We start from the raw sequence: 28,000 nt of genomic DNA, 5'->3' as shown, positions 1-28,000 counted from the left end.
GAACAGTGAAAGGTGGAGAGTATATCTGGAACAAAACATTATTATACCCCGTGCAAAATGAATTGAGGCATCAAACGTTTGCTTTATTGACACTTATAAATCTAAATAAATATGGAACCAATAGCAAAACATTTAAAAAGTATGTTGTTAAAGGAAGTTCTACAAGTGTTTCCTGTTGTTAAAACTATCCGAGTTTTCTGTTGCAATAAACAGGACAATGTTTTAATCAAACTGTGACTGTGTTCATTTCAGGTTTCCTACATGAAGAATTAGGTCAATACTACGCTCCTTCAACTATATTCAACCAAGGATCTGCTTGAAACTTTTTCTAAGGTATCATCTCAAGTATATTCAACTACGGAACTGCGTGTAACTTTTTCTAAGGTACCATCTCAAATCACAAGGCCTGGGATTGGGAAGTTGTTTTACTTTACTAAAGACCACTGTAACTCAATAAATGAACTTATATTAGAAAATTAGAGGAAGACCACTACTACTCTCGGACTGCATGGCCACTGTCTTCAGCTGTTTTCTGTAGTGACTGTTTCCAGGTATTTTACCTATTTTACCAACCCTTTTCACTTTTTGCACTGAATAGTGCTAAGGGAAAAAGGATGGGGAAAGGAGTGGCAGTATCTATAGCTAGAGGGTCGTCCTATTTTGGAAAACTTTATTGTCTACTTTAGTGGGTCCTGAATATTAGTCCAGTCCTTACTGCTCAGCACTTAAGGAAGAAAGGTCTAATGTGACGGTATGGGGGTTGAAGTAGGTACCAAAGGAAAAGCAGTTCCCACCACCTCCAAGAAGCAGGAGCTGCTGCTCTTCAGGAAGGAGGATACTAGTGTGTTTGTGTAACATTAATGGCCATGGCACATATGTTGTGTCAATCAGATACTCAGAGCTCAATCCTGTAGTCAAATTGATCACAGTCACTCCAGGAAATGAGGAGGAATGAATCCAGATCCCTCCAACCAGTAACAGCTTTCCATTGAGCACATGAGCTGTGTGGGAGTACCTTGGGGTAATGGGAGGCTGGATGTCTATTGACTCCCAGAGGAATCCACAAGAGATTGGTCTCAGAAAGAGCACAGAGTCCAATGGCTCCTCAGAAGCCCCGAGACCTCCAGCAATAAGGGCTCCCCCTTGCCAAGTGCAGGCACTGTGAGAATACCGGGCTTCAGGTACTTCTCCCTCCACTGGGATCCTGACCCAAGCCATTGTCCCTACATGTAGGAAATGCCAGTCACTTAGTACAGGTTCCACCACGCTTCGACCCCCATACACAAACAAATATTCCTGATTCTGACAGGACACTTCTGTTGTTGAATGCCGCCAACGAGACAAAGTGGAATCATCCTCTCGGCCAGCCTTTGTTATTGTCACTTTCAGGTCCTCAGTGTTATTATCCTCACTCTCACAAAAATGAAGCTGGAGAACCCCCAAGGCTGGACTTACTGGGGACAGTCTCCCTCCCAGAACCAGAACCCGACTCTCTGAGAGTCTTGTCATGGTGTGATAAAGGCGTCCATCCCACTGAACTCCAGTCCCACAACTGCCTATTTGGCTGCCTTTCCATTCAGAGTCACAATCTCTTGACAGCAAGTGAAACTGGCTCACTCGGCAGTGCCGCCCCTCCTGCTCTCCAAATCCTCCTGCACTGAGAATAACGTCCGGGCTCAAGAGGACAGAGGCGTGGCCATATCTCTTCAGGTTTGGGACCTGGCCCTCGCTACTGACTACACTGGCAGGGAACACCCCTGAAGGCGAAGCAGGATTTACGCGAGGAAATGCCTCTGAGGATGGAAACACTAGGGTGTGGGAGAGGGTGTCTCCCCTAGAAGCTGCCAGAATGAAATAATGGGCGCACTTCAGATGCCACTCCTCAAATTCGTCAAAGGGTTCAATATTTTCCACCCGCCGGCGCTCTTCTGCGGGGAGAAAGCAGTGATAGAATTCATTCATGTCCACGGCACCGCAGGCAGTCCACCCAGCTTGAAGGAAGCGGCGCCGCTGCGCCTCCACGTCAGGAAAGCGCTCCAGGCCATGCAGGGGGGAGTTTAGCTGCCGAAAATGTTGCAGCATGAACTGGCCAAAGGCGTCTTGAGGCCTCATCTGCTCATAGACCACGAAAAGGGCATTAGGAAAACGGTGGGCTGCCCAGGCGATGAGGGCCGCGGCACTCTCTGGCTCGAGGTAGGTCAGCACCGCCTCTGCCAGGAGCAGAGTGGGTGAGGCTGCGTCGAGCCCCGCGGCGCCCAGGGCCTCCTCCACTCGCTGGAGCTGCCGCAAGTCCAGGCCCAGGATGCAGTAGTCTGCGCTCTCAAAGCACAGCGCGGACGCGGGCTCCCCCCTCTGGAAAGGCCCGGTTAACGCGCACAGCTCTGGCGTCTCTCCAATCCTTTCTGCTTTGCGCCGCGCCACGTCCGGAAAATCCACCTCCCAGACTGCAGCCCGGGCCAGGCGGCCCGCGGTTTTCAAGCGAAAATAGAGCGAGTCAAAGCCGGCGCCGAGAGACAAGATCTGCGCGCGACGCGCGGCCAGGGGCGCGCCAGTCTGCTCCAAGAAGGCGCGCACGCAGTGCCTCACGGCGCGTGCGCGGACGTAGTACCCTCGGTGAATGAGCGGTGCGCGGCGCGCCGCGCCCGGAACCAGCAACGCGGCAAAGGGGTCCTGCACGTACCCGTGCGCGGCCAGGGAACGCTTGCTGAGGGCGCTGCTGTCGTTGGTGCTCTGTACCGCGCCTGCCCGACGCTCGCGGCTGCGGGGGCCCATGGCCAGAAGAGACTCAGGAATAGCAGTCTGTCACGGTTGTGAGCCGCCCCTTGGTTAGCACAGTACACACCTCACGGACCTCGGTAGGGGGAAAAGCCACCCATGCTCCTGGACTTCCCTTTCCGCCGGCACTTGTGCGTCACTTCCTGGAAGAGCGCATCTCGCCAACCAGAATTGAGGGGGGTGTAGCCAGTGCTAAGTTCGCTTGCGGCTGACCTTTGTTTTGAATGTCCTGAGTTCCGTTTGCCCCAGAATAGGGTCCGCTACCGCTGTGACGTGAGTGTTAGGGAAGGCGGGTTGTCACGTTTCTACAAGCCTTCCAGTCAAAAGTGAAAGCTTGCCTAAGTCCTCGTAGTTGAGAAATCTCTAAGAGGTGAGTCTGTGGGGACTGACGACCTGGCTTCCTTGGACCGCCAAGGAAGGGTCTGGTAGGAGCAAAGAAGGGTTGGCACCACGGACCTTCAGTGGGCAAGGATTAGTTAGCTTCCTTGGATGCTGATAGTTGCTGACTTATTTAATGCTCTCACAGTTGCAAAAGAGAACCCCATTTAAAATTTGAAAACAAGTCACTAAGGCCAGAGTGCAAACTGAAGAAACCGATCTTTACAAATAATTTATAGACACCTAACAAGAAAACGTTACCCCACAGATATTAGACTGTTGATTCCCTTGTATTCCCAGCCCTATGTTAGGCTGACGGTGAATAAACCACTCAGCCTCTCTTTCTCATCGCACCCCCTTCCACTTGGAGAATTCTGTGGGTTTTAAAGTAGTGCTGAATATGTCCCCAGAAAGGGAAGTCACTGAAGAAAGGTGATTGTTCCCTGTGATATATTCTGAGCTTTGTTTTTAAGGAGTAAATCCAGGTTAGACTTCAGAATAATCATAAAGTTTCTAAATTGGGTGTCTGGGAGTCGTCCATAGGAAACCACTTCCAGAGACATTTAGGAAATTTATCATTTCTTCACTGGGATTTGGTGACTGGCTGAAGTAGAAAAGGAAATCAGATAAGTTTATCGTTAATTACAGGTGGTACTGCATAATATTTAAGAGTGTGAGTTTTGGAGTCCAGCAGATTTGGATACTGGAGTCAAGAAAAAGTTTCATATTTTCCAATGTTTTCTTGTGGAATAAAATGAAATAAGAAAGAAAAGGTTTGGATCAGGATAAAGATTTGGTAATTGAAGGCCGGGCGCGGTGGCTCACGCCTGTAATCCCAGCACTTTGGGAGGCTGAGGCGGGCGGATCATGAGGTCAGGAGATGGAGACCATCCTGGCTAACACAGTGAAACCCCATCTCTACTAAAAATACAAAAAATTAGCCGGGCGTGGTGGTGTGCACCTGTAGTCCCAGCCCAGTCAGGAGGCTAAGGCAGGAGAATGGCCTGAACCCGGGAGGCGGAGCTTGCAGTGAGCCAAGATCGTGCCACTGCACTCCAGCCTGGGTGACAGAGCGAGACTCCGTCTCAAAAAAAAAAAAAAAAAGATTTGGTAATTGAAAAGTGACATTTAGATTTGGTGTTTAAAAGCTCATTAATGGCCTTAGGGAGAGCAGTTTCTGTGGAGCAATGAGGGCAGAATCCATGTTTCAGTGAATAGGAGGTAAGTTAAAGAAAGTATCCAGTCTAAATAATTATACTTTGGAGGAGCTTAACTCAGAAGGAAAAAAGGGTCAGGGCAGTGGCTAAAGAAGAATGTGGGATAAAAGAGTCTTGTTTTCAGGTGGAAGCAAATACTGCACATGTGTGTTGGTCCTGTGAGGGAAACCAGCCAGTGGAGAGGGAGAGGTTGAAGGAACAGAAAAATGAGACAATAACTCACTGGTAGAGTAACTTGGAATAGACAGAAATGGGATCCTGGGCACGTATTAGTTGTGGAGATAGGAGAATGAATCCTTTATCTGTGACTCCTGATGGGGTAAAAAAAAGATTATGGATAATCATAAGCTCAGGTGTGAGGTAGGGCAGAGAGAAAAAGAAGGAATTTACATCTGATGGCTTCTGTTTTCTCTGTAAAGTTGGTGGCAGAGTTGTCAGTTTAGTGTAAGGCATTCGGATCTGATGGAACATTTGAGGAGTTTGAGAATTGCTTCTGAAGGGATTAGAAGAAGGGCTCACCTATGCTTGCTGGGTCATTGGATCCTCACCTCTAAAATGAGATTAAGTACTGCTTTGTGAGGTATCTCAGGGTTGATTGAGGGGCAAATAGAAAAAAAAAAAGTTGAAGGTCTTTGAAAAATACATAGCACCATAGAAACAAATTTATTTAATGACAAGTTCCTAAAATGTAGATGTTATGTCAAAAATACGACTTGTTTTGCAAAGACCAGATCAAGAAAAGTAATTCAAGAAGAAAGAGAATGGAGCAAAATTTGTGATTTGGATGCCTTATGTTTAGGCCGGGGGAGGGGGGCCGGCGTTTAAATCTCAATTTATTCTTATATAAAATGGGGATAATAATACCTCAGGGGTTGTTGTGAGCATTTAAACAAAATAACTAAGACACCACAGTGCCTGGCTCATGGTAAGTGCATAATAAACAGTAACAAATATTTTTTTATTCTGAGTTCCCTTTTGGGGGAGTAGGTGGGAGCATGAAAAAAGTTCTCTGGGAGACAGGATACTTGCTTCTGGCCCTGCTCTAATATTGATGAAGTATTACTAATGTGGATCTTATCCCAGTGTTTGTTGCCTTCCGTCCCAGACCAAAACCAGTCCAGAAAGGTTAAATTTGACATGGCATGCTATTGTTGGTAGCAGTGTTTTAGGCAAGGAACAACAATTTTTTTTAATGTGTAAAGATTATGATTGCTTAGTTGCTTTTTAATTTCCATAGGTTAACATTGTAGCCAGTGGGTCAGTAAATTTTCTCACAGCTAGTTAAAGGTCAGTCTGGAGGATGGTTTGAGTGGAGCACAAATTAAAGTCAGGATCCTGGAGTAAAATTGAAAATCTGGCCGGACGCAGTGGCTCGCTACTGTAATCCCAGCTCAGGCTGGTGGATCATTTGAGCCCAGGAGTTTGAGACCAGCCTGGGCAACATGGTGAGATCCCGTCTCTACAAAAAAAATTTTGTATAAAATTAGATGGGCATTGTGGTGCATGCCTGTGGTCTCTAATACTTAGGAGGCTGAAGTGGGAGGATCGCTTGAGTCTGGAAGCTTGAGACTGCAGCAAGCTGTGATCGTGACACTGCACTCCAGCCTGGGCAACAAAGTAAGATCCTGTCTCAAAAGAAAAAAAAAAGGTATGTTTTTCCATTTTAATTAAATCATTTATGTTTTTCGGTAGAGATATTAAATGCCGTTGATTAAATAGTCCATCTTTTTCATTTTTTACTATTTATTAAGCACTTACTATGGCATTACTTTGAAATGCCACGTTTATCTCATACTAAGTAGGCCTTTCTATGGATTTCTATGGCTGTTTAGTCCTGTACGAACTACTTTCTTTATTGTACATTTTAATATCTTGGTAACTTATTTAACCCCTCTCAGTATCAATTTATTGATTTTCAATACAGTAATATTTCACAAAGTTATTTCAAGGATTAAAGATAATATTATTAAAAGTGCTTGTCACATACCTGGTAGGTTCTGAATACATGGAAACTGTTACTCTTAAACGTCATCCTCATTAATATGTGAGAACCCAGAGAGTCAAGGTGGCTACTTTGAAAATCACTAAATTTCACTTGGAATTTTATCTTCACTTATAAACCACTTTCAGAAGGGAAGGGAAATTTTGATTGATTTATCACCTACAGTGTGCTAGGCACTGTGCTAAGAGCTAGAGTGGTGGAATAATTCAAAGAACCTGTCCTCAAGGAGCTTACAGTCTGGTGAGAGAGAAAGACAAGTATATCAGTGATTGAGATATCAGTGTGATTAAATGCTGAATTAAAGGCAGTGACTGGCTCATGTGGGAACATAAATGAGGGGAATTTAAAATACTTTATTAATCATCACTGCTACTTTGCATTTTTAATCCCATTTTTGTAAATAAAGAAACTGAAGCCATGAAGGTAAATGACTAAGGCCACATAGCTTCTAACCTATAGAGCTGGTAAGAGGACAAACCTAGGTCCATCTGATGCCAGCACCTCTGTTCTTCTTTTATGTATTTTAAACAATTCAAAATTTAAAATTTTATTTTTGGCTGGGCATGGTGGCTCATGCCTGTAATCCTAGCACTTTGGGAGGCTGAGGCAGGTGGATCACTTGAGGTCAGGAGTTCGAGACCAGCCTGGCCAACATGGTGAAACCCTGTCTCTATTAAAAATACAAAAATTGGCCAGGTGTGGAGGCGTGTGCCTGTAATCCCAGCTACTTGGGAAGCTAAGGCAGGAGAATCGCTTGAACCCGGGAGATAGAGGCTGCAGTGAGCTGAGACCATGCCAGTGTACTCCAGCCTGGGTGACAGAGGGAGACTCTGTCTCAAAAAAATTATATATATATATATTTTTTTAAATCCGGTGTAGGCCTTATAAAATTTTGAATTTTTGAAGTGGTTGTATAGAAGGTGCCAATAGTTAAGGAATATACTCTACTAAATGTCAGGTTTTAGTACACCTCTTATAAGCTTGAGGTCTTTTCCTGTTTCCAGTTTATGTTGTTTACTAATCATTTTCCCACCTTAGACACACTTAAGTTAGTTTTAAAGAAAAAATTAACAAAATCCTGTTTCTTTGCTTTTAACATCTGAAAATATTAACATTTGTTAAAATAGGTGAAGCTGAACCCAGATCTACACATACAGCTAATCTTACCAAAATGTGTGGAAGTAAAGCAATCTGAAGGAAATTCAGTACCATACAATTTACTGACTGAAATACATCATATTGCTCATACCAAGAATAAGAGTGGAGAAGAACCATTTTTTTTTCCTGCTAAAATGATAGAGGCAGAAGAGCAACAGCCTTGCAAGACAGACTTCTATTCTGAATTGCCAAAAGTGGTGAGAATTCAACTACAGAAATCTTGAGTGGTTGCTAATTGTAATGATTTTTATGTTGCTTCTTTTCATCAAAGTAAATTTTGGCTGGGCTCAGTGGCCCATGCCTGAAATTCCGGCACGTTGGGAAGCCAAGGCGGGTGGATTCACCTGAGGTCAGGAGTTTGAGACCAGACTGGCCAACATGGCAAAACCCCATCTCTACTAAAAATACAAAAATTTGCTGGGCTTGGTGGCATGCCTGTAGTCCCAGCTGCTCAGGAGGCTGAGGCAGGAGAATCGCATGAACCCGGGAGTCAGAGGTTGCAGTGAGCTGAGATCGCACCAATGTACTCCAGCCTGGGTGACAGGGGGAGACTCCATCTCAAAAAAATAAAAAGTAAATTTTGTAGGCAAAATTTGTAAATTTTGTTATGTAGCTAAATCTGGTAAGCAGTTTACCTATTGCAAACTACCAACATGAAGTACCTGGTAAGATGCTATGAATCTATTGGATATTTGATAAGTTTTACTGGTTGTATCTCTTAGGAACTTCATGCCCACTTGAATGGATCCATTAGTTCTCGTACCATGAAGAAATTAATAGCCCAGAAGCCAGATCTTAAAATCCACGATCAGATGACTGTGATTGACAAGGGAAAGAAAAGAACTTTAGAAGAGTAAGTGTGAGGAGGTTGTGGACATACTCCTTTTTTTCTCTATCAGTATTTTGAGATTGTAAGTAGTATGTAAGAATTCAGATTTTAGTAAACAGAAATAGGGTTGGCATCTGGCGTGGAGCATATATCTTAACATACAACATTTTTTTCCAGCTGTTAGACTGTTGACAGTATTTCTAGTGATTTCTGTTGTTTGTGAAGTTATATTGGGATATTCTTTCTTTTTTCTTTTTTCTTCCTTTTTTTTTTTTTTTTTTTTTGAGACAGGATCTCACTTTGTTGCCTAGACTGGAGTGCAGTGGCGTGACCACAGATCACTGCTGCCTCGACCTCTGGGGCTCAAGCAGTCCTATCTTAGCATCCCAAGTAGCTGGGACCACAGGTGCACGCCACCATGGTGGGCTAATGTTTTTTGAATTTTTTTAGAGATGGGGGTCTCCCTATGTTGCCCAGGCTGGTCTCAAACTCCTGGGCTCAAGCTATCCACTCGCCTTGGCCTCTTAAAGTTCTGGGATTACAGGCATGAGCCATTATACCCAGCCTGGGATAGTCTTTAGATTTGAAAATATAGGCATATTGAATTTCCCCATGTCAGGGGTGGGTTGGAGAAGGGGTACTATTATTTCCCACTTAAAAATATTAGTAATGTTTTATTTTCAATCATTTGATTATCTTTCCAGATCAATGTAATTTTTGAAACATCTATTCTGTAGTTCTTTGTAAATATAAATACATATTTACTATTAGCCTAAAATTTAATTCATTCAGTTAGTGAGTTTCTTTGATGACTAGAATATGTTAAAACTTTTCATTCACGTTGCAGATGTTTCCAGATGTTTCAAACTATTCATCAGCTTACTAGTAGCCCTGAAGATATACTAATGGTAAGACATGAAGGAATTTTTAGAATGGTTTAAAAATTATGAAGTAATTTCCTTCCATTATTGCACATGGCCTTTCATTTTTGCTCTCATTAAGAGTGATGAAAAATATTTTCTCTATTACGGCAATTCTTTTCAAAATCGATGTAAATCATTTGCTTAAGAGCTAGTACAGAAAAACTGTGTTTCTTGTAAAAGATATGAGGAAAGAACCATGAAGAGCATCTTCTATAGGATAGAGGACGATACGGAAGAGAAAATTTGGTCCTGTTTTTCATATATAACATACATATATGAAATATTAGGGCTGGACGTGCTGGTTCACGCCTGTAATCCCAGCACTCTGGGAGGCCGAGATGGGCAGATCACAAGGTCAGGAGATTGAGACCATCCTGGCTAACACCGTGAAACCCCATCTCTACTAAAAATACAAAAAAAAAATTAGCCAGGTGTGGTGGCGGGCGCCTGTAGTCCCAGCTACTCGGGAGGCTGAGGTAGGAGAATGACGTGAACCCGGGAGGCGGAACTTGCAGTGAGCTGAGATCGCGCCACTGCACTCCAGCCTGGGCAACAGAGCGAGACTCCGTCTCAAAAAAAAAAAAAAAAAAAAAGAAATATTAGACCACAGATGGGGATATCCTTAATAAGGCATTGTCTATATTACATAGGAGACTTACTGTATGGGTGGACATTATAGAGAAGGAAGAAGTTCAAGAAGAGCTTAGAGAGTAAGTGATTAATCCCTAGGGAAATTGTGCTTTCCCTCCGAGGGCACAAAGGATACCACTGTGTTCTCTTATCTGAAGCTCCATGATACTAGAGTCTGACGTGGAAGATTGTCTTCTGTATCACTGATCTGACTAGAATGGCATTTTAAAATGTTCTCTTTCTAAATGGAGAGAAGCAAAATTGTGTCAGTGATCTTAACTAGTAGAAAAAAATGCAAAGAAAGTACAACCTGTGTTTCTGGAGAGGTAACTTTTGACTGATCGAGCAAAAATTTTCCTCTTTGGTAAAGATTGATCTTCATGATAAGTAGTAAGTAAATTAAGCACCTTTTAGAGGAGAGGTATCTCTAATAGTTTTGTTCAACAAAAGTTGACTGAGTGCCCACAATGTTCCAGGCACTGTGCTAAAGTCTTAGAGAGATTGACACAGTTTCTGCCCCTGAGGAATTTATAATTAGGTTGGAGAGACAGACCCATAAGCAGATACTGCGACATAGTGTGGTAAGCTCTGCATTAGAGACACACATAAGGATTTATAGGGAACCAAAAGGGCATTCTCTAAGCAGTGTCTCAAAAGATACCATTGAACATTGCTAAGAATGTCCACCACAGGGGCCCTGGTCTCACTTGTTGATGAGTGTTATAGAGCAAAATGATTAAATTTAAACTGACAGTTTAATACTCTGTGGGTATAATAATGACATGCTTGTTGCTACATTCATTTCAAAATCAAAGTTGAAAAGCTTTATTAAAAGAGGTGATTCTGTGCATTTGACCTGGTGCTACTAGGTGGTTCAGAGGGTGACAGTGGGGTGCCTCATATGATAAATGAAACGTCTATGAGAGTAAACTAAGAGATTGTAAATGTAGAACTGAGTGTGAGGGAGATCACTTAAAACGCTAGTCAAGGTGACCTGGGTATAATCTCAAAGAGAGGATTGGAGTGTGGCTGAAAAAATGATACTCGTTATTACATGTACCAGACATTATTCTTAGGACTACTTTCAGAAGTAGGTATTTTTATTGTTCCCTTTTTGTAGATGAAAAAATAGGCTTAAAGAGGTTAAGTGTAACTTGCTTAAGATCACACACACAGAGTAAGTGGCAGTACTATCTGGTTGCAGAGCTCATGCTCTTTCCCATTCAAGCTTATATAGTCTTAGAGCGGTTTGAGTAGGTAGGAACTTAACTAATTGTGATGTATTTTGTCTGGAAAAAGAATTTGAATAGATATTCACAGTCCAGCGCATAGGAGGGGAAAGCCCAAAGAGGTGTCCTCAGTACCTACCACGCTACCTGCCGCACGTCACAGAAAGGGCTAAATCTGGCAAACACAGATGTAGACCCCAGGGAAATGTTCTTGGAGTGGGTTAGGGATGGTTCTGTAGGCTTCACTGTGGCCTAGATAAATCTGCCTCCCTTTGCTCTTGCTCCATACTTGTTAGTTTTTTTTGATTTTACAGGTACCTAGCCACTCAGAAAGAGGGAGCCTTGGATAGTAGTCACTGAAAAGGACTACTATTTCAAACCCTCACTTCTACCCTATTCCTCATTGTCAAACATCTTTCTGCATTAGTCTCATGTGAGCTGGGGTAGCTGAGTGTGGGTCTTTTCTGTTCTGGGGCAGTGACAAGATCCAGATTCCTCAACCTATTAATACAAAGGTGAGGCCACAATTTCATGGTGTCAGTGACAGAAAGAGGGAGTTCCTGGAGTAGCAGTGCCATGGGGCCAGTGCCATTCATGATGGCATGGAGGCTGCAGTATCATGCTCCTTGGAGGAGGCAGCAGTAGTATCTTGCTTGGTCCTGGAGTTTCATGTGATTTAGAATGCAGATGTATTATCTTTGGCTGTGTATTCTCAGAATCTGGGTCTTTAGACCTCTTGATGAAACTGAGCTACCCATTCCACTTATATTATAATTTCATTTTTGTCTTTAGTGGAAAAAGAAAAAAGAAGAGGCCTACAACTTGGATTGCTATGAATTCACCAAGGTAGTGCCATACTGTTAGGCACTGTATGTACAAACAGCCGGCCCCTCTTGCTTTGCCAGGACACTGCACTCGCATGCTTGTGTGTGTGTAGTCAAAGCAGATTAAGATTAGGATACCAACTGTAAGGACTAATTACGGCAGTTTGTCACAGCTTCGCCAACCTAGCCTTTTTTTCTTGTAGATTTTTTAGGATTGAAGGCAGAAAGGAAAAACATTCTTCAGGAAATCCTTCAGGAACTTTTGGATTATTGAGATTTGCACTAAATTGGATACAGTTTTACTCACATTTATCACCTACTTTCTTTGCCCTAAGTACTTCTCAAGAAAATTTAACCCGGCCGGGCGCAGTGGCTCACGCCTGTAATCCCAGCACTTTGGGAGGCCGAGGCGGGCGGATCACGAGGTCAGGAGATCGAGACCATCCTGGCTAACACAGTGAAACCCCGTCTCTACTAAAAATACAAAAAAAAATTAGCCGGGCTTGGTGGTGGGCGCCTGTAGTCCCAGCTACTTGGGAGGCTGAGGCAGGAGAATGGCGTGAACCCGGGAGGCAGAGCTTGCAGTGAGCCGAGATTGCGCCACTGCACTCCAGCCTGGGCGACAGAGCAAGACTCCATCTCAAAAAAAAAAAAAAAAAAAGAAAATTTAACCCTACCAGAATTTATTGAAAAATGTAACTTATTCCTAAATAACTTGAATAAAAACCTTAAGCCATGACTTCAAATGGCACATCAGTAATATCTAATCATTGTAGCTGTTTATTTCTGTATGTGCATTTCCTAGCAGTCTACACATATAGATGGTTCCAGCTGGTTTTAGTTTTGCGCCATTTCTCTATTTTATCAATCTGCTATTATAAATAGTAGGAAATAAATATTTAAAAGGGGGAAAAGAAACAAAGGGTGTAGCTGATGTGCAGATTGGGATTGAATGTGGGAATGAGGGGTGATGGGAGCAATTGGAAATATTGCGGCCCTGGATAGTCTCCATCAGGGATGTGACAAAGTGGATAATCTCTACCACATGAGAAACTTCCAACTTTACTTGCAAATCAAATTTAATGAATAAAATAAAGCTGTAGCACTTGGCACATTCATTGGGACCCTTACACAAACATTATCAATATTGTGTACATTGTCTTTATTATCAGGTCACAAAAGATGTCATAAAAGAATTTGCAGATGACGGTGTCAAGTACCTGGAACTAAGGAGCACACCCAGAAGAGAAAATGCTACTGGTAGAATTTATACTTCTCAGCAAATGTACTGTCCTTTTCCTATGTGCTTTGATCGCTCACATGTTTGTGAGTGGGAATATGAAGCACTTTTATACTGTTGTGTTGTTCTGTATTTCACTGAACCTTTAGTCAACAGTCCAAGTCCTCTCTCTGATGTACATTAATGATGTTCATTTTGTTCGTTTTAGAGACAGGGTCTTGCTGTCTTGCCCAGGCTGGAGTGCAGTGGTGCAAACATAGCTCACTGTAACCACAAATTCCTGGGCCCAACAATCACCTCAGCCTCTAAAAGTGCTGGGATTACAGGTGTGAGCCACAGTGCCCATCCTGATGTACGTTATTAATGAGTGAGTTATTCATAAGTAAAAAGTAGTAAAATTCCAGTCAGGCATTATCTGTTTAAGGAAGGAAGCAAAGGCCTGCAACAGTTTCTTTTGTTCTTCCTTTTTTAGTTGTTTTCACTCTGAGAAAAGGGTACCTGCTCCTTATGTTTGCATTGTCACAAGCAGAGGCTGATTCTTGCTCCCTGCATCACAGGCACTTGTGAGACAATGCCGTTGAGTGGATGCAGAATCATGTTTTATGGTAGTTACTAAAATGTAGGTTAATCAGTCGCTTCTCAGGGAATAGTTTCTTAGGCCAGGAGCAAGCTGTGATGTGGTAAAACCTCTCTGGATAGAGATGAGATCTGGCTATGGTCTGCAGGAATTATCCTGAGATCCTCCTTCTATAAGGGCAGCATCAGGAGACATTGGGGCCCTCTTAGCACCTTGTTTATGACCCAAAGAGACCTAGGTCATCTTGTTTCCTAATATGTGTAGCTCAGTAATCATTTGGGGGTAAAATTTTTGAAACTATTATTGTAAAGTATAAGTGTTTACATAAGATAAGGAGAAGGCTCTCATCTTGCATTTTTGAACTATAGAATCAGTTCCACGTTGTACTGATGAGAGTAGTGAAAGGGAAGGAGAGAAAAGCAGACTCATAGGGCTCTTTCAATGGAGTTTCAAAAGAAGGATATTAACCTAAATATGCAACAGTAGAGGAATGGTTAAATAAAGGCTAATGGAATATTAGGCAACCATTAAAAATACTGGTGAAGACACTTTAATGACATGGGGAAATACTCAGAATCATGTTAAATGACTGAACTGGGTACGTATATACCTAGTAGTATCTTCTCTATTTAAAAATGTGTATATAGGCAGAGTGCAGTGGCTCATGCCTGTAATTCCAGCGCTTTGGGAGGCTGAGGCAGGAGGATCACTTGACGCCAGAAGTTCGAGACCAGCCTGGGCAACATTGTGAGACACCCCCACCCCCACCTCTGTGGGCTCCAAGGGCTGCAGTGAACCATGATCATGCCACTGCCCTCCAGCCTGAGCAACAGAGAGAGACCTTAAGAAAGGTCTCTTGAAATAATACATAAAAATAAATGTGTGTATGTGTACTTAGAAAGCAGTAGTTATCTCTGGGTGGTGGGGTTATTTTTATTTATTTATTTTTTTTGAGATGGAGTCTTGCTCTGTCACCCAGACTGGAGTGCAGTGGTGGGATCTTGGCTCAGTGCAATCTCTGCCCCAAGGTTCAAGTGATTCTCCTGCCTCAGCCTCCCGAGTAGCAGGGATTATAGGCACATGCCACCACACCTGGCTCATTTTCATATTTTTAGTAGAGACAGGATTTCATCATGTTGGCCAGGGTGGTCTTGAACTCCTGACCTCAGGTGATCGGCCTGCCTGGGCCTCCCAAACTGATGGGATTACAGGCATGAGCCACCACACCCTATTTTTATTTTTGTTTATAGACTAGAGACTTTCCACCAAACATAAGCATTTTATAATCTGGGTAAAAGGGTATTTTATTTTACCCAATGTAGCCTAAAGAAAAAGAAAAAAAGGTATTTTACAGGAGGTTGCTCTGGAGAGTGCTCTTGCAGATCCCCCCAGAGGGCAGAGCACTCAGACTTGGAAGAACATGCCTGGTTCCCTGGATGAGAAACACTAAGCCCGAGCAGGATTGAGGGGAAAGGAATCCAAGTTAGGACTTTTTTTCTGGACTAGGAGAGAAAAAATCCCTTTAAAAAAAAAAAAAAAACAAAAAACAGGACAGGTGTAGTGGCTCATACCTGTAATCCCAGCACTTTGGGAGGCCAAGGCGGGCGTATCACTTTCAGCCCAGGAGTTTGAGACCAGCTTGGGCAACATAGCAAAACCCCATCTCTACTAAAAATCCAAAAACTAGCTGGGCGTGGTGGTACATTCCTGTAGTCTCAGCTACTCAGGAGGCTGAGGTGGCAGGATGGCTTGAGCTTGAGAGACAAAGGTTGCAGTGAGGCAAGATCATGCCACTGCACTCCAGCCTGGGTGACAGCCAGACCCTGTCTCAAAAAAAAAAAAAAAACAGTCTTTATTTTTTTTTATTTCGTTTCTCTAACACTTCATTTTCCCTCAATTTTATTAAAATATAATTTGTATTTACTAAAATGTACCCATAAGGGCCATGTTTTCACTCATCTTTAACCATGCCCTTGTCATAGCATAAAGTGAAAATGTAATTGTTCATATAGAATTGCTGAAGGTGAGGGATGAAATAGTTGATGATCTCTTTACATGTATTTTCTATGTGTCCTTTCCAGGAATGACTAAAAAGACTTATGTGGAATCTATACTTGAAGGTATAAAACAGTCCAAACAAGAAAACTTAGACATTGATGTTAGGTAAGAAGATTGTACCTTAGTAGTTAACATTTACAGAACCAGAATGTGAATTTTTACTGTTTTGATGATGGGTGTAATGGATTTTTTAAAATTAATCATTCATTGATTTATACAATAGAAAAATAAAATCAAGAACCCTGTTGTTTAAAGTGAGAACACAATTCTGAATTTATTCATCAGGCAATAAAATTCTGAGTATTTTTACATGAGTAAAGTATGGTGTTCCTTTGCCATTAAGCTAAAATGAATTTCTTACTGTGGCCTACAAGGTCCCACATGATCTGGCTGCCTCTGTTACTTCAGCAGCTCATCTAGACCACTCCTCCTCCCTTACACGTGGGCCTGCTGTCTGTTCCTAAAATAAGCAAAAAAGACTGTCCCACTTTAGCACCTTTGTTTAGTATTCCCCAGAACACATTTCTACCAGATTCCTGCCCAGCTGGCTGGCTTCTTCTCATTATTCAGATCTCAATTTGGCTGTTACTTCCTCAGAGGGGCCTTCCTTTACCACTCTGTCTAAAGTGCCCCACTAATCCTCTAGTCACCCATCTATTTCCTGTATGGCATTATTTGTAACAAGATAAGGAATTATCTTGCGTTAGTTTATATATATGCCCACCCACTAGAGTGTAAGTGTAGTGAAGCCAAGGACCTTGTTTTTTGATTCACCACTACATCTTTAGTACTTACCACAAAGTAGGTACATAGTATCGGCTCAGTAAAGCCCTAAATGAAGAAAGAAAAAAAGCTAGCTGTATAGTTTCAGGCTATAAGACTCTAAAAATTAAGCTTAACTAATAACCCCAATAAAAAACCAAGCAGAAGACAATAGAATGCAGAGAAGAAGACATACGAAGAGCTGGTAGACGTATAGAAATACAGAGAAAACTATTTAACTCATTAATCATATATTACAATACTGTTTCAGTAGGCTAAAAAAAGGTAATAGCCAGTGTTCGTAAGTTACACACTGCTGGTAAGCATATGTAATTAATAAAACCTCTTCAAATCCTGCACTGGTACACAGGTAAGGGGGGAAAAACCTCTCTAAAGAGCAATATATGTCAAGATTTATAAAAAAGTTTTTCCCTTTGACCCAGTAATTCTGTGCTAGAAATGCATCCTAGGAAATAGATTGATTTAGGCATAAGATTCCTAATTTTAATGTTATTTATAACAAAAATTAGAAAATAGCCTAAAATATCCAGCATTCAGAGGATAATTACATTATGTTATGTTCATATGATTTATACTATTTTCTAACATTATTTTAATGGCATGGGAAGTTGCTAAGTGAAAAAAAAGATACAGCATTTTATATATAGTTGATCTAAATTTTGTAAATAAATAAATAAATGCTGAAGGAATTTATTTTGTCAATAAATAGTAAACTGATAATTGCTTTAAAAAATTATAGGGGTTCTCTGGGTATTCAAGAAATATTAACAGGCCAAGTACAGTGGCTCATGCCTGTAATCCCAGAACTTTGGGAGGCCAACGTGGGCAGATCATCTGAGGTCAGGAGTTCGAGACCACCCTGGCCAACATGATGAAACTCCGTCTCTACTAAAAATACAAAAATTATCCAGGTGTGGTGGCAGGCACCTGTAATCTCAGCTACTCAGGAGGTTGAGGCAGAATTGCTTGAACCCGGGAGGCGGAGGTTGCAGTGAGCTGAGATCGCACCATTTCACTCCAGCCTGGGTGACAAGAATGAAATTCTGTCTCAAAAAATATATATATATGTAAACAGAGATTCTCTGGGTATTCAAGTCTTATAGAATTCCAGCTAATATTTGAAGAATGAACTTTTATCAGATATTTGATACATTTTAGAAAGAGAATATTTCTAATTTTGTAACCCCTAATGAAATAATGGATCTCAGCCTCCTAAGAACACACCACCACCAGTTTACTCTTGCGAAAAAATGGAACCTGATCTGCCTCTAGACTAGATAGGAAATATAAGAAATAGGACAACATGTTAAAAGCCGGGCATGGTGGCTCACGCCTGTAATCCTGGCACTTTGGGAGGCCGAGGCGGGCGGATCATGAGGTCAGGAGATCGAGACCATCTTGGCTAACACGGTGAAACCCCGTCTCTACTAAAAATACAAAAAATTAGCCGGGCGTGGTGGCACGCGCCTATAACCCCAGCTACTCGGGAGACTGAGGCAGGAGAATTGCTTGGACCCAGGAGGCAGAGATTGTAGTGAGCCCGAGATTGTGCCACTGCACTCCAGCCTGGGTGACAGAGTGAGACTCTGCCTCAAAAAAAAAAAGAAATAGGACAACATGTTAACAACACAGGGATACAATCAACAAAATCCAGACCATGGAAAACTTTGTAGGACAAACAACTTGGTTTCTTCAACAAATAAGTTACAAGAAAAGCAGGGTGGGAGGTGGGAGGAGAGGAAAGAGTGGTTGTAGATTAAGAGAGGCTTAGAAGATACATTGACTTACACAAAGTGTGGACCTTGCTTGGATCCTGAATCAAACAAACTGAAAAAACAAATACAGGAACAAAAAAACCTCGAAAGACAACTGTAAATCTGAACAGTGACTGGATGCTTGATGCTGTTTAGGAATTCATGTCTCAGTCCATATGGCAAAGTAAAATGTCATGTTGTCTAGATTCAGTCAGGCTATACTTTTCCTAGTGAGATGTATTACACGTAGTCTGCCATCTCTGTCTGGCCATACTCAGAATTGTCTTTTTCATCTGTGTCATATTAGTTTTCAACTCTGTCTTTCTTATGTTAAAGGTATTTGATAGCAGTTGATAGAAGAGGTGGCCCTTTAGTAGCCAAGGAGACTGTAAAACTTGCCGAGGAGTTCTTCCTTTCTACTGAGGGTACAGTTCTTGGCCTTGACCTCAGTGGAGACCCTACTGTAAGTTATTTTTCCTACATACATTTTAATTCTGAAAGGTAGAATCAGTTAGTGGGATAAGGACTAGCTTCGGGCATCTTGCATTGCATTCTCCAGAGTGTCTAGCAGACACTCCATTCTGTGGATGAAGGCCTGTTCTGCCCTGGATGACCAGAATGACTGGAGCAGCTCTCATCCAAGGTTCTGTGAAACAATTAAGTACCCTAAAAAAAAAAAAAAGAGTTGCCTGACTATATGACTATTTTCTCCATTCTTCTAAAGATGGTGCACAACTAGTCCCAGACTATATACACTATAATGTAATTCATTACATAACAATGGATGGATGTCTTAGGGTATTAGGGCTTAACTGTCTCATAGATAGTTGAGAAATGTTGACTTGAGCTTCTTGAATGTCAGATTCAAGCAGAAATCTTGATATTTGGGGCTGGATAATTTGTTGTGGGGCTGCCCCATGCATTGTAAGATGTTTAGCAGCATCCTTGGCCTCTGCCCACTAGATGCCAGTAGCACTCTCCCAGATACGACAACCAAAAATGTCTCCAGACATTGCCAAGTGTCCCCTGGGGGACAGAATTGCTCCTGGTTGAAAACCACTGAATAAGAGAGTCCCATGAAATTGATTCTTATGGCTTTGTCCAAACCTGGAGTATTCTGCCCTTCTTTTTATCCACCTGTTTAACAGAAGTGTTTTGAGTAACCATGAGAGTTCCTGAGTCAAGTGAATGAGTTCTCCTTAGCTCTGGATATCTAGGCGTCCTTCCAGGCATAAAATTTGGCAACTACCATATCCAGCTTAGCTGATTGACCTCAGTTTACTGATACTAGACAATATTCTCGAGGGCAGGGACTGTGCCTTTGCCAGCTTTGTATTCAGCAAAGTGGCTAGCACATTGTAGGTGCTTTATAAACAAGATGTGCAAATGAATTAATCTACCGTTATTTTTTTCTGCCATTATGTTGTTTATTGGAATGGAGTACTCAGTTCCGCAGTTTTCCCAGAATTCTCATGCATCCTCATTTTAACTTTTATCTTTAAGGTAGGACAAGCAAAAGACTTCTTGGAGCCTCTTTTAGAAGCTAAGAAAGCAGGTCTGAAGTTAGCATTGCATCTTTCAGAGGTAAACAATATTGTCTTAGGCTAGAAGGGACAGATTGTAATAGAAAATAATAGGGTCATTTGTAAGTGACTAGGAATAAACCGGGATTGGAAAAACATTTTTTAAAAAGGGAAAGTAGAAATATTTTTAAATCTAAATTTAAAAATACATGACTTGCTTTAGTCTTTAGTGTTACTGTTTTTATCCTTTTGTGGTTCCTGGGAGTGGCTGTTGACTCAAATGCCAGCTGGGTCATTAAAAGCAGTTTAATGACGTCTTGCTAGAGAAAATGCATGAATTTCCAACATCAGTCTTGTCATTGGCAAGCTGACTCTAAGAAAAGCACCAATTTATCTCACCTGTCCTCACAGTAGAAGGGACCTGATTGTATCACATCCACTGGCAGTAAAGGAAGCAACTCGTCATTTTACAAAGCCCAGCAAAGAGGTCCAGTGCCCCTCATCAGCCCCAAGCTCACTGGTAGCATGAACATAGTGACAGATAATTGCTGGGAAGTAGTCACTTTCTTAAGCACATCCTTGTGAGGCAAACCCCTTGTGAGGGACTTTGCTGCAATTTTCCCCATTTTATAAATGGATTTATTTTTTACCTCAGTACTTCTATCTATTTAATTATTTCTTAAATGCAGAAAATAATACTTAGTCTACTTACCTCACAGAGTTATTGTATTAAAGGGGTAGTGTATAAAGGTTGAGTAACATCATGATTTAAAGATTAGGGAAAAAAATCAGAACCCCTTGCCAGTACTTGTATCTTTCATGTCTATAAGCAGAAGGTCAGTAATCTAGTGACAGGACTTAAAATCCAGAATCCATGTTTCCACACTCTTAACTCAAAAGACCTTTCATCCACAGGACATCCTATGGCTGACCTAACTGATGTGTGATAGAAACCATTGGTCATTATAAGGGAATAGCATGTGTGACAGTGACCAGTTATCTCTGGCCTTGTGTGCAACATCAGAACTTGTTCTTTACCTTAGTTTCTGTTGCTTTTATTATCCAGTCCATTGGATATGAAACATTTCATTTAAAAATGTTCTGAGCATTTGTGTTTTGGGCTATCTAGGAGATAAAGAGCACAGCCAGACATTTTCATGGTGATTGTGGTATGTACATAGCCAGCCTTGTCAGAATCAAACATGATGAGCACACTATGTGAGGAAAGTAACTGGGCCCTGGAGTCAGACTGAGTTATGTTTCACCCTTATCTCTACCATTCACTAGCTCTATGACCTTGGACAACTTTTTTAAAAAAATGCTTTATATTTTTAACTATAAGAGTTATATATACCTGAAAAAAATCCAAGTGTCAAGAAGGAAAATAATTAAAAATTAAAAGCCCAATTTCTATTTGTTTTGCTCCCCAGAGTTAATACTATTAACAGTTTTGCGTTTGTATTTTTTCAGAACTTTTTATAATATATATGAACACATGTCTATAACAGAACACACATACATATAGAGTTGTGAAGTTTTATTTTTTGAAAATTACTTAATTTTTCTCAGCTTTAATTTCTTCATCTTAATACTTTTTAAGATTCTTGTGAGGCCCTAAATAATTTGTGTGAAAAGGCACAAAGTAGGTTCTTAATAAGTGTTTATTATTATTATCATTGAAATGAATCTAGAAGAATATTGAGGAAAGAATGAGAAGATAAAAGGCAAAGAGAGCTAGGAAGGTAGAAGTAGTTCAGTTTTCCAAAAGGTCTGCACTAAGTACTACTTAGAGGGGCAGGGTACCTAGCTATAGAAAAAAAATACTCTAAGAACCACTGAAAGAGGCCATTGATCCCCTTTCCTCCCCTTTCTTTAGATTCCAAACCAAAAAAAAGAAACACAAATACTCCTGGATCTGCTTCCTGACAGAATCGGGCATGGAACATTTCTCAACTCCGGTGAGGGAGGATCCCTGGATCTGGTGGACTTTGTGAGGCAACATCGGATACCACTGGGTAAGGCTTGGAGTTTCAGGTCTTCCAGATGACTCTATATCCCTCCCCCAATCCCCAGGTTGCCTGGGGATTATAGAGAAGTACTGTTCTAAAAGTACGAATGTCATCTAGCTATTAAAAGATGGAGTGTGTGCTTTCTGAGCCTTATTTAAAACAGAAAGCTTTAGCTTCTGTTAGAATATAAGCTCTATGAGAGCAGGGCCCCTGCTTGTCTTATTCGTTGCTACATTCTCCAATGCTTGGAACTCAGTAAGAATTTTTTAGAGGAATAAAGGGTCATCTAGAATTTTGAAATGACTTTAACAAAATTGACATGTGTTATGAAAATAAGTAACATTATTTAAAAATTAAACATGGAAAATCCCAAGTATATTTTCACATGTCTGTTGGTCATTACACACTTGATTGTCTATGTGTTTATGAAGTGCCTACTTTGTTGTCATTGCTGGCGATAGAGCAGTACACAAAACAGGCAAGATTTCTTTCCCAAGAAACTCATCTAGCAGAGAGAAGACAGTAAACAAATATACAAGAAAGTATCAGTGTTCTGTGAAGAAAATTAAACAGGCTGATATAGTAGTGATTGTATAACCACTTTCGATTGGATGGTTAGGAAAGGCCTTTCTAAAGAAGGAAAAAGTGGTTGGCTGCAAACCATTTTACAGAATGATCAATTTGCTATATTTACCAATTTATAAAAATGCTTATGTGAATATGTTTTAACTGTAGAGTTTTCAGCAATTCATAATGGGCGAGATTTGCTAAGGAAAATTTTAAATATCCACAAAAGTGGAGAGAATGGGAACCACTGGCATAGTGATCTTACTTGGTATGGTGGCCTAGCTCTGCTCCCAACAGAGGGGGCAGTTTGGGTTTGTCATCCATTAAACTGAGTGAGCCTGTGTTGAGGCTGCCTTACTCAAGTGAGCAGATGCCATCAATCAAGTCAGTAAGGTATTTTACTCTGGCTGGGGAGCCTGGTAATATTTCCAGGAAGGAATTTGTTAATAGTAGGAGTCATTCTTTTTTTTTTTTTTTTTTTTTTGGGAGACGGAGTCGCTCTGTCACCCAGGCTGGAGTGCAGTGGCGCGATCTCGGCTCACTGCAAGCTTCGCCTCCTGGGTTCACGCCATTCTCCTGCCCCAGCCTCCTGAGTAGCTGGGACTACAGGCGCCCGCCACCACACCCAGCTAATTTTTATTTTGTATTTTTTTAGTAGAGATGGGGTTTCACTGTGTTAGCCAGGATGGTCTCGAGCTCCTGAACTCATGATCCACCTGCCTTGGCCTCCCAAATTGCTGGGATTACAGGTGTGAGCCACCACGCCCGGCCAATAGTAGGAGTCATTCTTAAGATGGACTTAACTTACCTAGAAGCAGAAGGAGGTGAATGGATGATTGTCTGGGTGAAAGTGTTTAGGGGTTCTTAGAAGCCATGGCAAAGTCTCTGCCCATTCTTAGCTCTTTATAATGCTCTCACACATGGTGCTACAGTTTTCTTACCTTTGTTTTGGCTTCCACCGTTAGACCAGGAGGGATTGCAGTAGCTTTTCAAAAAACACTTCTGCTCCTATCATTGATAATTCTCTGCTTTTTTCATCATGACATTCCTCTTTCCTCTCTATTTTGGTCAAAGAAGGAGAAGTGCATGGCTGTAAAAGGGATATTAATTCCTTGCCTGGTACCTCTGTTGCCATAAGTTGCAGCACATACTTCCTGTACAACTACACTAATTGAACTACAAATTTTCACACATAAGGAAAGGTCAACTTTGTAAACTAATAAACTACTTTAAATTAGCAAAATTTGGAAATGTTTCTCGTGTCTACTTGGTGAACATTGAATGAGTTCACTTATTTGCTTTTAATAAGAGATTTTTTTTCCCCTTTTCATCTAGAACTCTGTTTGACCTCAAACGTCAAAAGTCAGACAGTTGCATCTTATGACCAGCACCATTTCGGATTCTGGTACAGCATTGCCCATCCTTCTGTGATCTGTGTAAGGTGTTCCGTATGAAGTATTTTGCTCCTTTTTGCTCCCTGAGTTGCATTAAGTCAGACGTTCACTATCTAGCTGACTGCCTTGCATGCCTGAGGATAATGCCCAGGTAGAGGAGTTAGAAGGGACTGGGGCATGGCTGGGTATGGTGGCGCACACCTGTAATCCCAGCTACTCGGGAGACTAAGGCAGGAGAATCACTTGAACCCAGGAGGAGGAGGTTGCAGCGAGCAGAGATCATGCCATTGCGCTCCAGCTTGGGCAACAAGAGTGAAACTCCATCTCAGAAAGAAAAAAAAAAAAAGGGACTGGGACATGAGAGGCTACAGAGGGCCAGGGTGACTCTGGTTTGGCTCTCTAGCAAAAGGTACTTCAGAGGACTTAAAAACAAAAACAAACAAAAAAACTGATGCTCTGCACCCATCCCATGAGATTCTGTTTTATTTGATCTGGGGTGAGTCCTGGGCATAGATAGGCTTTAAAAGCTCCTTAGGTAATTTTAGTATACAGCCAGAGTTGAAACACTGCTCTGGCATCTTTTCTTAAAGTATAAATAAATCTGTTTAGTTACAGCTATGCATAGAGAAATTTGTAGGCCCTTGTTTAGACTCTTGAAAGAAGTATAGTAAATAGGAAAATAGAGTCTAAAGAAAAAGATGGTTGTTTTTGAAAAATCCTTCCTTTTTCATTTTGAAACATTCTTGTTTACATTGACAGACTGACGATAAGGGTGTTTTTGCAACACACCTTTCTCAAGAGTACTATCTGGCAGCTGAAACATTTAATTTGACCCAGTCTCAGGTGTGGGATCTGTCTTATGAATCCATCAACTACATCTTTGCTTCTGACAGCACCAGATCTGAACTGAGGAAGAAATGGAATCAACTGAAGCCCAGAGTGTTACATTTTTAAGCTATAATGAAGTGAACTACTTCTGAGTATGTGTTGCAGTCAAGGTCCTGCTATATCCCACTTAGTAAAACAGTCCACCACTCCTTTGAAGCATAGCAGCCAAGTTCCTTGGGCTCTATCACCAGCACCTTACATGTGGCAGGTACTCAGTAAATACGTGTCTTCAACTGACTCACAAGCTCTCAGGTGCTTATTGGGTGGGACTTGACTGTTGTTGCTAATTAAATCCCTATTCCACCAGTGATTATTGTGACTCAGCAGTCCTTCCCTATTAGTGATCATAAAATTTCAGGGAAATCAAAGTTTCTCATCAGGAAATGTTTTGGAATTACTAGTATAAAGTTAGGAAAGTGGGGAAATTAGGTTACTGCCGAGACCTTTAAGCCTTCTAAACAGCTTTATATTTTATTGTACATACTTTAATCAGACTCCCTTCACTTGCTTTAAGTTTTTAAAAGTATTCCCCAGCTGGATGTGGTGGCTCATGCCTATAATCCCAGCACTTTGGGAGGCCAAAGTGGGCAGATTGCTTGATCCTAGGAGTTCAATAGCAGCCTAGGCAACATGGAGAAACCCTGCCTCTACAAAAACAAAAAAGCAAAAAACCAGAAATTAGCCAGGCATGGTGATACATGCCTGTAGTCCTAGCCACCAGGGAGGCTGAGGTGGGAGGAGACCTGAGTCCAGGGATGTTCGAGGCTGCAGTGAGCTGTGATGCTACAGCACTCCAGCCTGGGCAACAGAGTGAGACCCTGTTTCAAAAAAAAAAAAAGTATTCTCCAAGATCCCAAGACCATTGACACCAGACCACATTGTATACCAGAGATTTATGTGAATGCCTAGGGATGACCCTAGTGATAGATAAAGCTAGGTGCTGAGATCTGGTTTTGCCTTTTTGTGATTGTCCCATCAGTACTAGAAAGAGATTGAAGTCATTGCTCCAATTTTGGAAGAGGAGAGAATAACTGGCTGAGAGGTGAAAAAGACAGAAATAGTTGCAGGTTTCTTTTTTTTTTTTTTTTTTTTCAACAAAGGCTTTCACTCTGTTCCCCAGGCTGGAGTGCAGTGACGTGATCACAGATCACTGCAGCTTTCAGTTTTAAACAGCTTCTATTACATTTTCTTTGTGGAAGCTGTATTTCCACCTTAGTACTCACTTTCTGCTCAGTCTAAAAGATACCTCTAGTAGTGGCAACACTGTGTTAAGTAGAGTTCATTGGGTCTCTTGTAACCCTACCCCTACATAATGGACCACTGGTGCAGGCTTACATAAACACACATACTGTGGCCACTTCAGCTGAAGACAAGGGACAAACTAAGATAGTTCTGAAAGGTAAAAAAACAAACAACAAAAACAAAATTATTAGATACCAAGTTATGCTTGAATTGCTTTGCTCTTTAGAATGTGTATTTTTCCCTAGTATCAGAAGAAGTTAAGGCTGATGACACCCCTAATTTAAATGACTAAGGGTTTCTGATAGCTTTTCTGTCTTTCTGTGATATCGTGTTTATTTGGTCTTTGACCCTGTTTCCTGGCATACTGCTCCTAAAATCCTTAGTGTCTCCAGAGTGACGGCTTTTTGTATCTAATGAGGACTGCTGGCTGGCAGCTCCTAGGGGCTGGTCACTGGAAAGACAAAAGCATGATTAGAGTTGGGACTTTCAGTCCTCCCCCAAACTCTTGGGAGAAGGGCTGAAGGTTAAGTTGATTACCAGTGACCAGTGGTAATCATACCTTCATAATGAAGCCTCCATAAAACTCCAAAAGAACAGATTTCGGAGCACTTCCAGGTAGCTGAACATGTGGAGGTGCTGTACCTGAAGAGGGTGCTGTACCTGAAGAGGGTATAGGAGCTCCCTGTCCCTTCCCACATGCCTTGCTCTATCCATTTCTTCATCTCTATCCTTTGTACTGTCCTTTATAATAAACCAGTGAACCTAAGTGTTTCCCTGAGTTCTGTGAGCTTTACTAGCAAATTAAACTCAAGGAGGGGTCATGGGAACCCTGATTTATAGGGTTGGTCAGAAGCACAGGTAAAACCACCTGGGGTTTGAACTTGGCATTGGAAGTGGGCAGCAGTCTTGTGGGACTGGGCCCTCAATCTGTGGGATCAAATGCCATCTCTAGGGGATAGCATGGGAAATTGGAGGACGCCCAGCTGGTATCTGCTGCAAAATTAATTGCTTGCTTGGTGGTGGGGAAAAAACTCCACACATTTGGTCAGAGAAGTTTTCTGTCTTTATTGTGGTGTGAGAGCAAAGGAAAAAAGTTTGTTTTTTCCACTCAGACTTTGTTTTAAGGAACAGGGGAGAGGGAAGTTCTGTGGTTTTTGAAGTTCTTAGATACGTGTGTGTAGCTTTGTGTGGCATTATATATAGCATTATATTATTTTCTACCCTTATCTACTCATACAGAAATTGCATAGTAAAAACATCAAAGTTTATTCATAAAATGTGGATCTATTGCACTCACTAAAAATGTTGTAGAACAGATTTTAATGACTGAAAGTGTTCATGATAATATATTCAGTGAAAATATGGTTATAAAGTTTTATAGCCCTATTTTTGTTTAGTGTTTATACGAAAGCTATTGAAGTGTATGATTTTAATTTATTAGCCTTATCATGAAATTCTTTTCACACTATAAAAGTCATGCTAGTCTTAAGTGAGGGTAGGGATGGCATAAGTTTTTTTTTGTTTGAGGTTCCAGAATTTATGTGGATTGGCTGATAGAGCATTTATGAAACACGACAGCTAACGTCAGATTTAATGGTGAAATATTGAATTTAAAAAAAAAAAAACATGTGGGCCAGGCATCATGGCTCACACCTGTAATCCTAGCACTTTGGGAGGCTAAGGCAAGAGGATCCTGGAGTTTGAGACCAGTCTGGGCAACATAGGGAAACCCCATCTGCAAAAAAAAATTTTTTTTTAAATTAGACATGGTGGCCCATGCCTGTAGTCCCAGCTATTCAGGAGACTGAAGTGGAAGGATCACTTGAGCCTGGGAGTTCGAGGCTGCAGTGATCTGAGATCGCACCACTGCACTCCAGTATGGGCAACAGAGTGAGTCCGTCTCAACAAAACAAAACAGACTGGCGAACATAGGGAGACCCCATCGCTACAAAAAAAAACATCCTAGCCAGGCGTGGTGGCACATGCCAGTGTTCCCAGCT

At 41.5% G+C, this 28,000-nt stretch overlaps 2 protein-coding genes across 2 annotated transcripts; one reads left to right on the top strand and one right to left on the bottom strand.

Annotated features, from left to right (window-relative positions):
- Positions 1-62: 62 nt before the first annotated feature.
- Positions 63-2,900, bottom strand: LCMT2 (leucine carboxyl methyltransferase 2). The gene has a single exon (XM_003266799.4). It carries the CDS (start codon positions 2,770-2,772, stop codon positions 712-714), a length of 2,061 nt encoding a protein of 686 aa, XP_003266847.2. The 5' UTR covers positions 2,773-2,900; the 3' UTR covers positions 63-711.
- An 82-nt stretch (positions 2,901-2,982) lies between these two features.
- On the top strand, positions 2,983-26,771 carry ADAL (adenosine deaminase like). The gene is made up of 11 exons (XM_003266802.4): positions 2,983-3,145; positions 7,500-7,727; positions 8,253-8,383; positions 9,207-9,267; positions 13,138-13,225; positions 15,864-15,945; positions 18,714-18,840; positions 19,881-19,961; positions 21,777-21,915; positions 23,812-23,912; positions 24,630-26,771. Exons 2-11 carry the CDS (start codon positions 7,665-7,667, stop codon positions 24,822-24,824), a joined length of 1,068 nt encoding a protein of 355 aa, XP_003266850.2. The 5' UTR covers positions 2,983-3,145; positions 7,500-7,664; the 3' UTR covers positions 24,825-26,771.
- The last annotated feature ends 1,229 nt before the right edge of the window (positions 26,772-28,000 follow it).

Source organism: Nomascus leucogenys, chromosome 6, assembly GCF_006542625.1.
Source record: "Nomascus leucogenys isolate Asia chromosome 6, Asia_NLE_v1, whole genome shotgun sequence".
Taxonomy (NCBI): domain Eukaryota; kingdom Metazoa; phylum Chordata; class Mammalia; order Primates; family Hylobatidae; genus Nomascus; species Nomascus leucogenys.
This window is presented reverse-complemented; position numbering and strand designations above follow the sequence as displayed.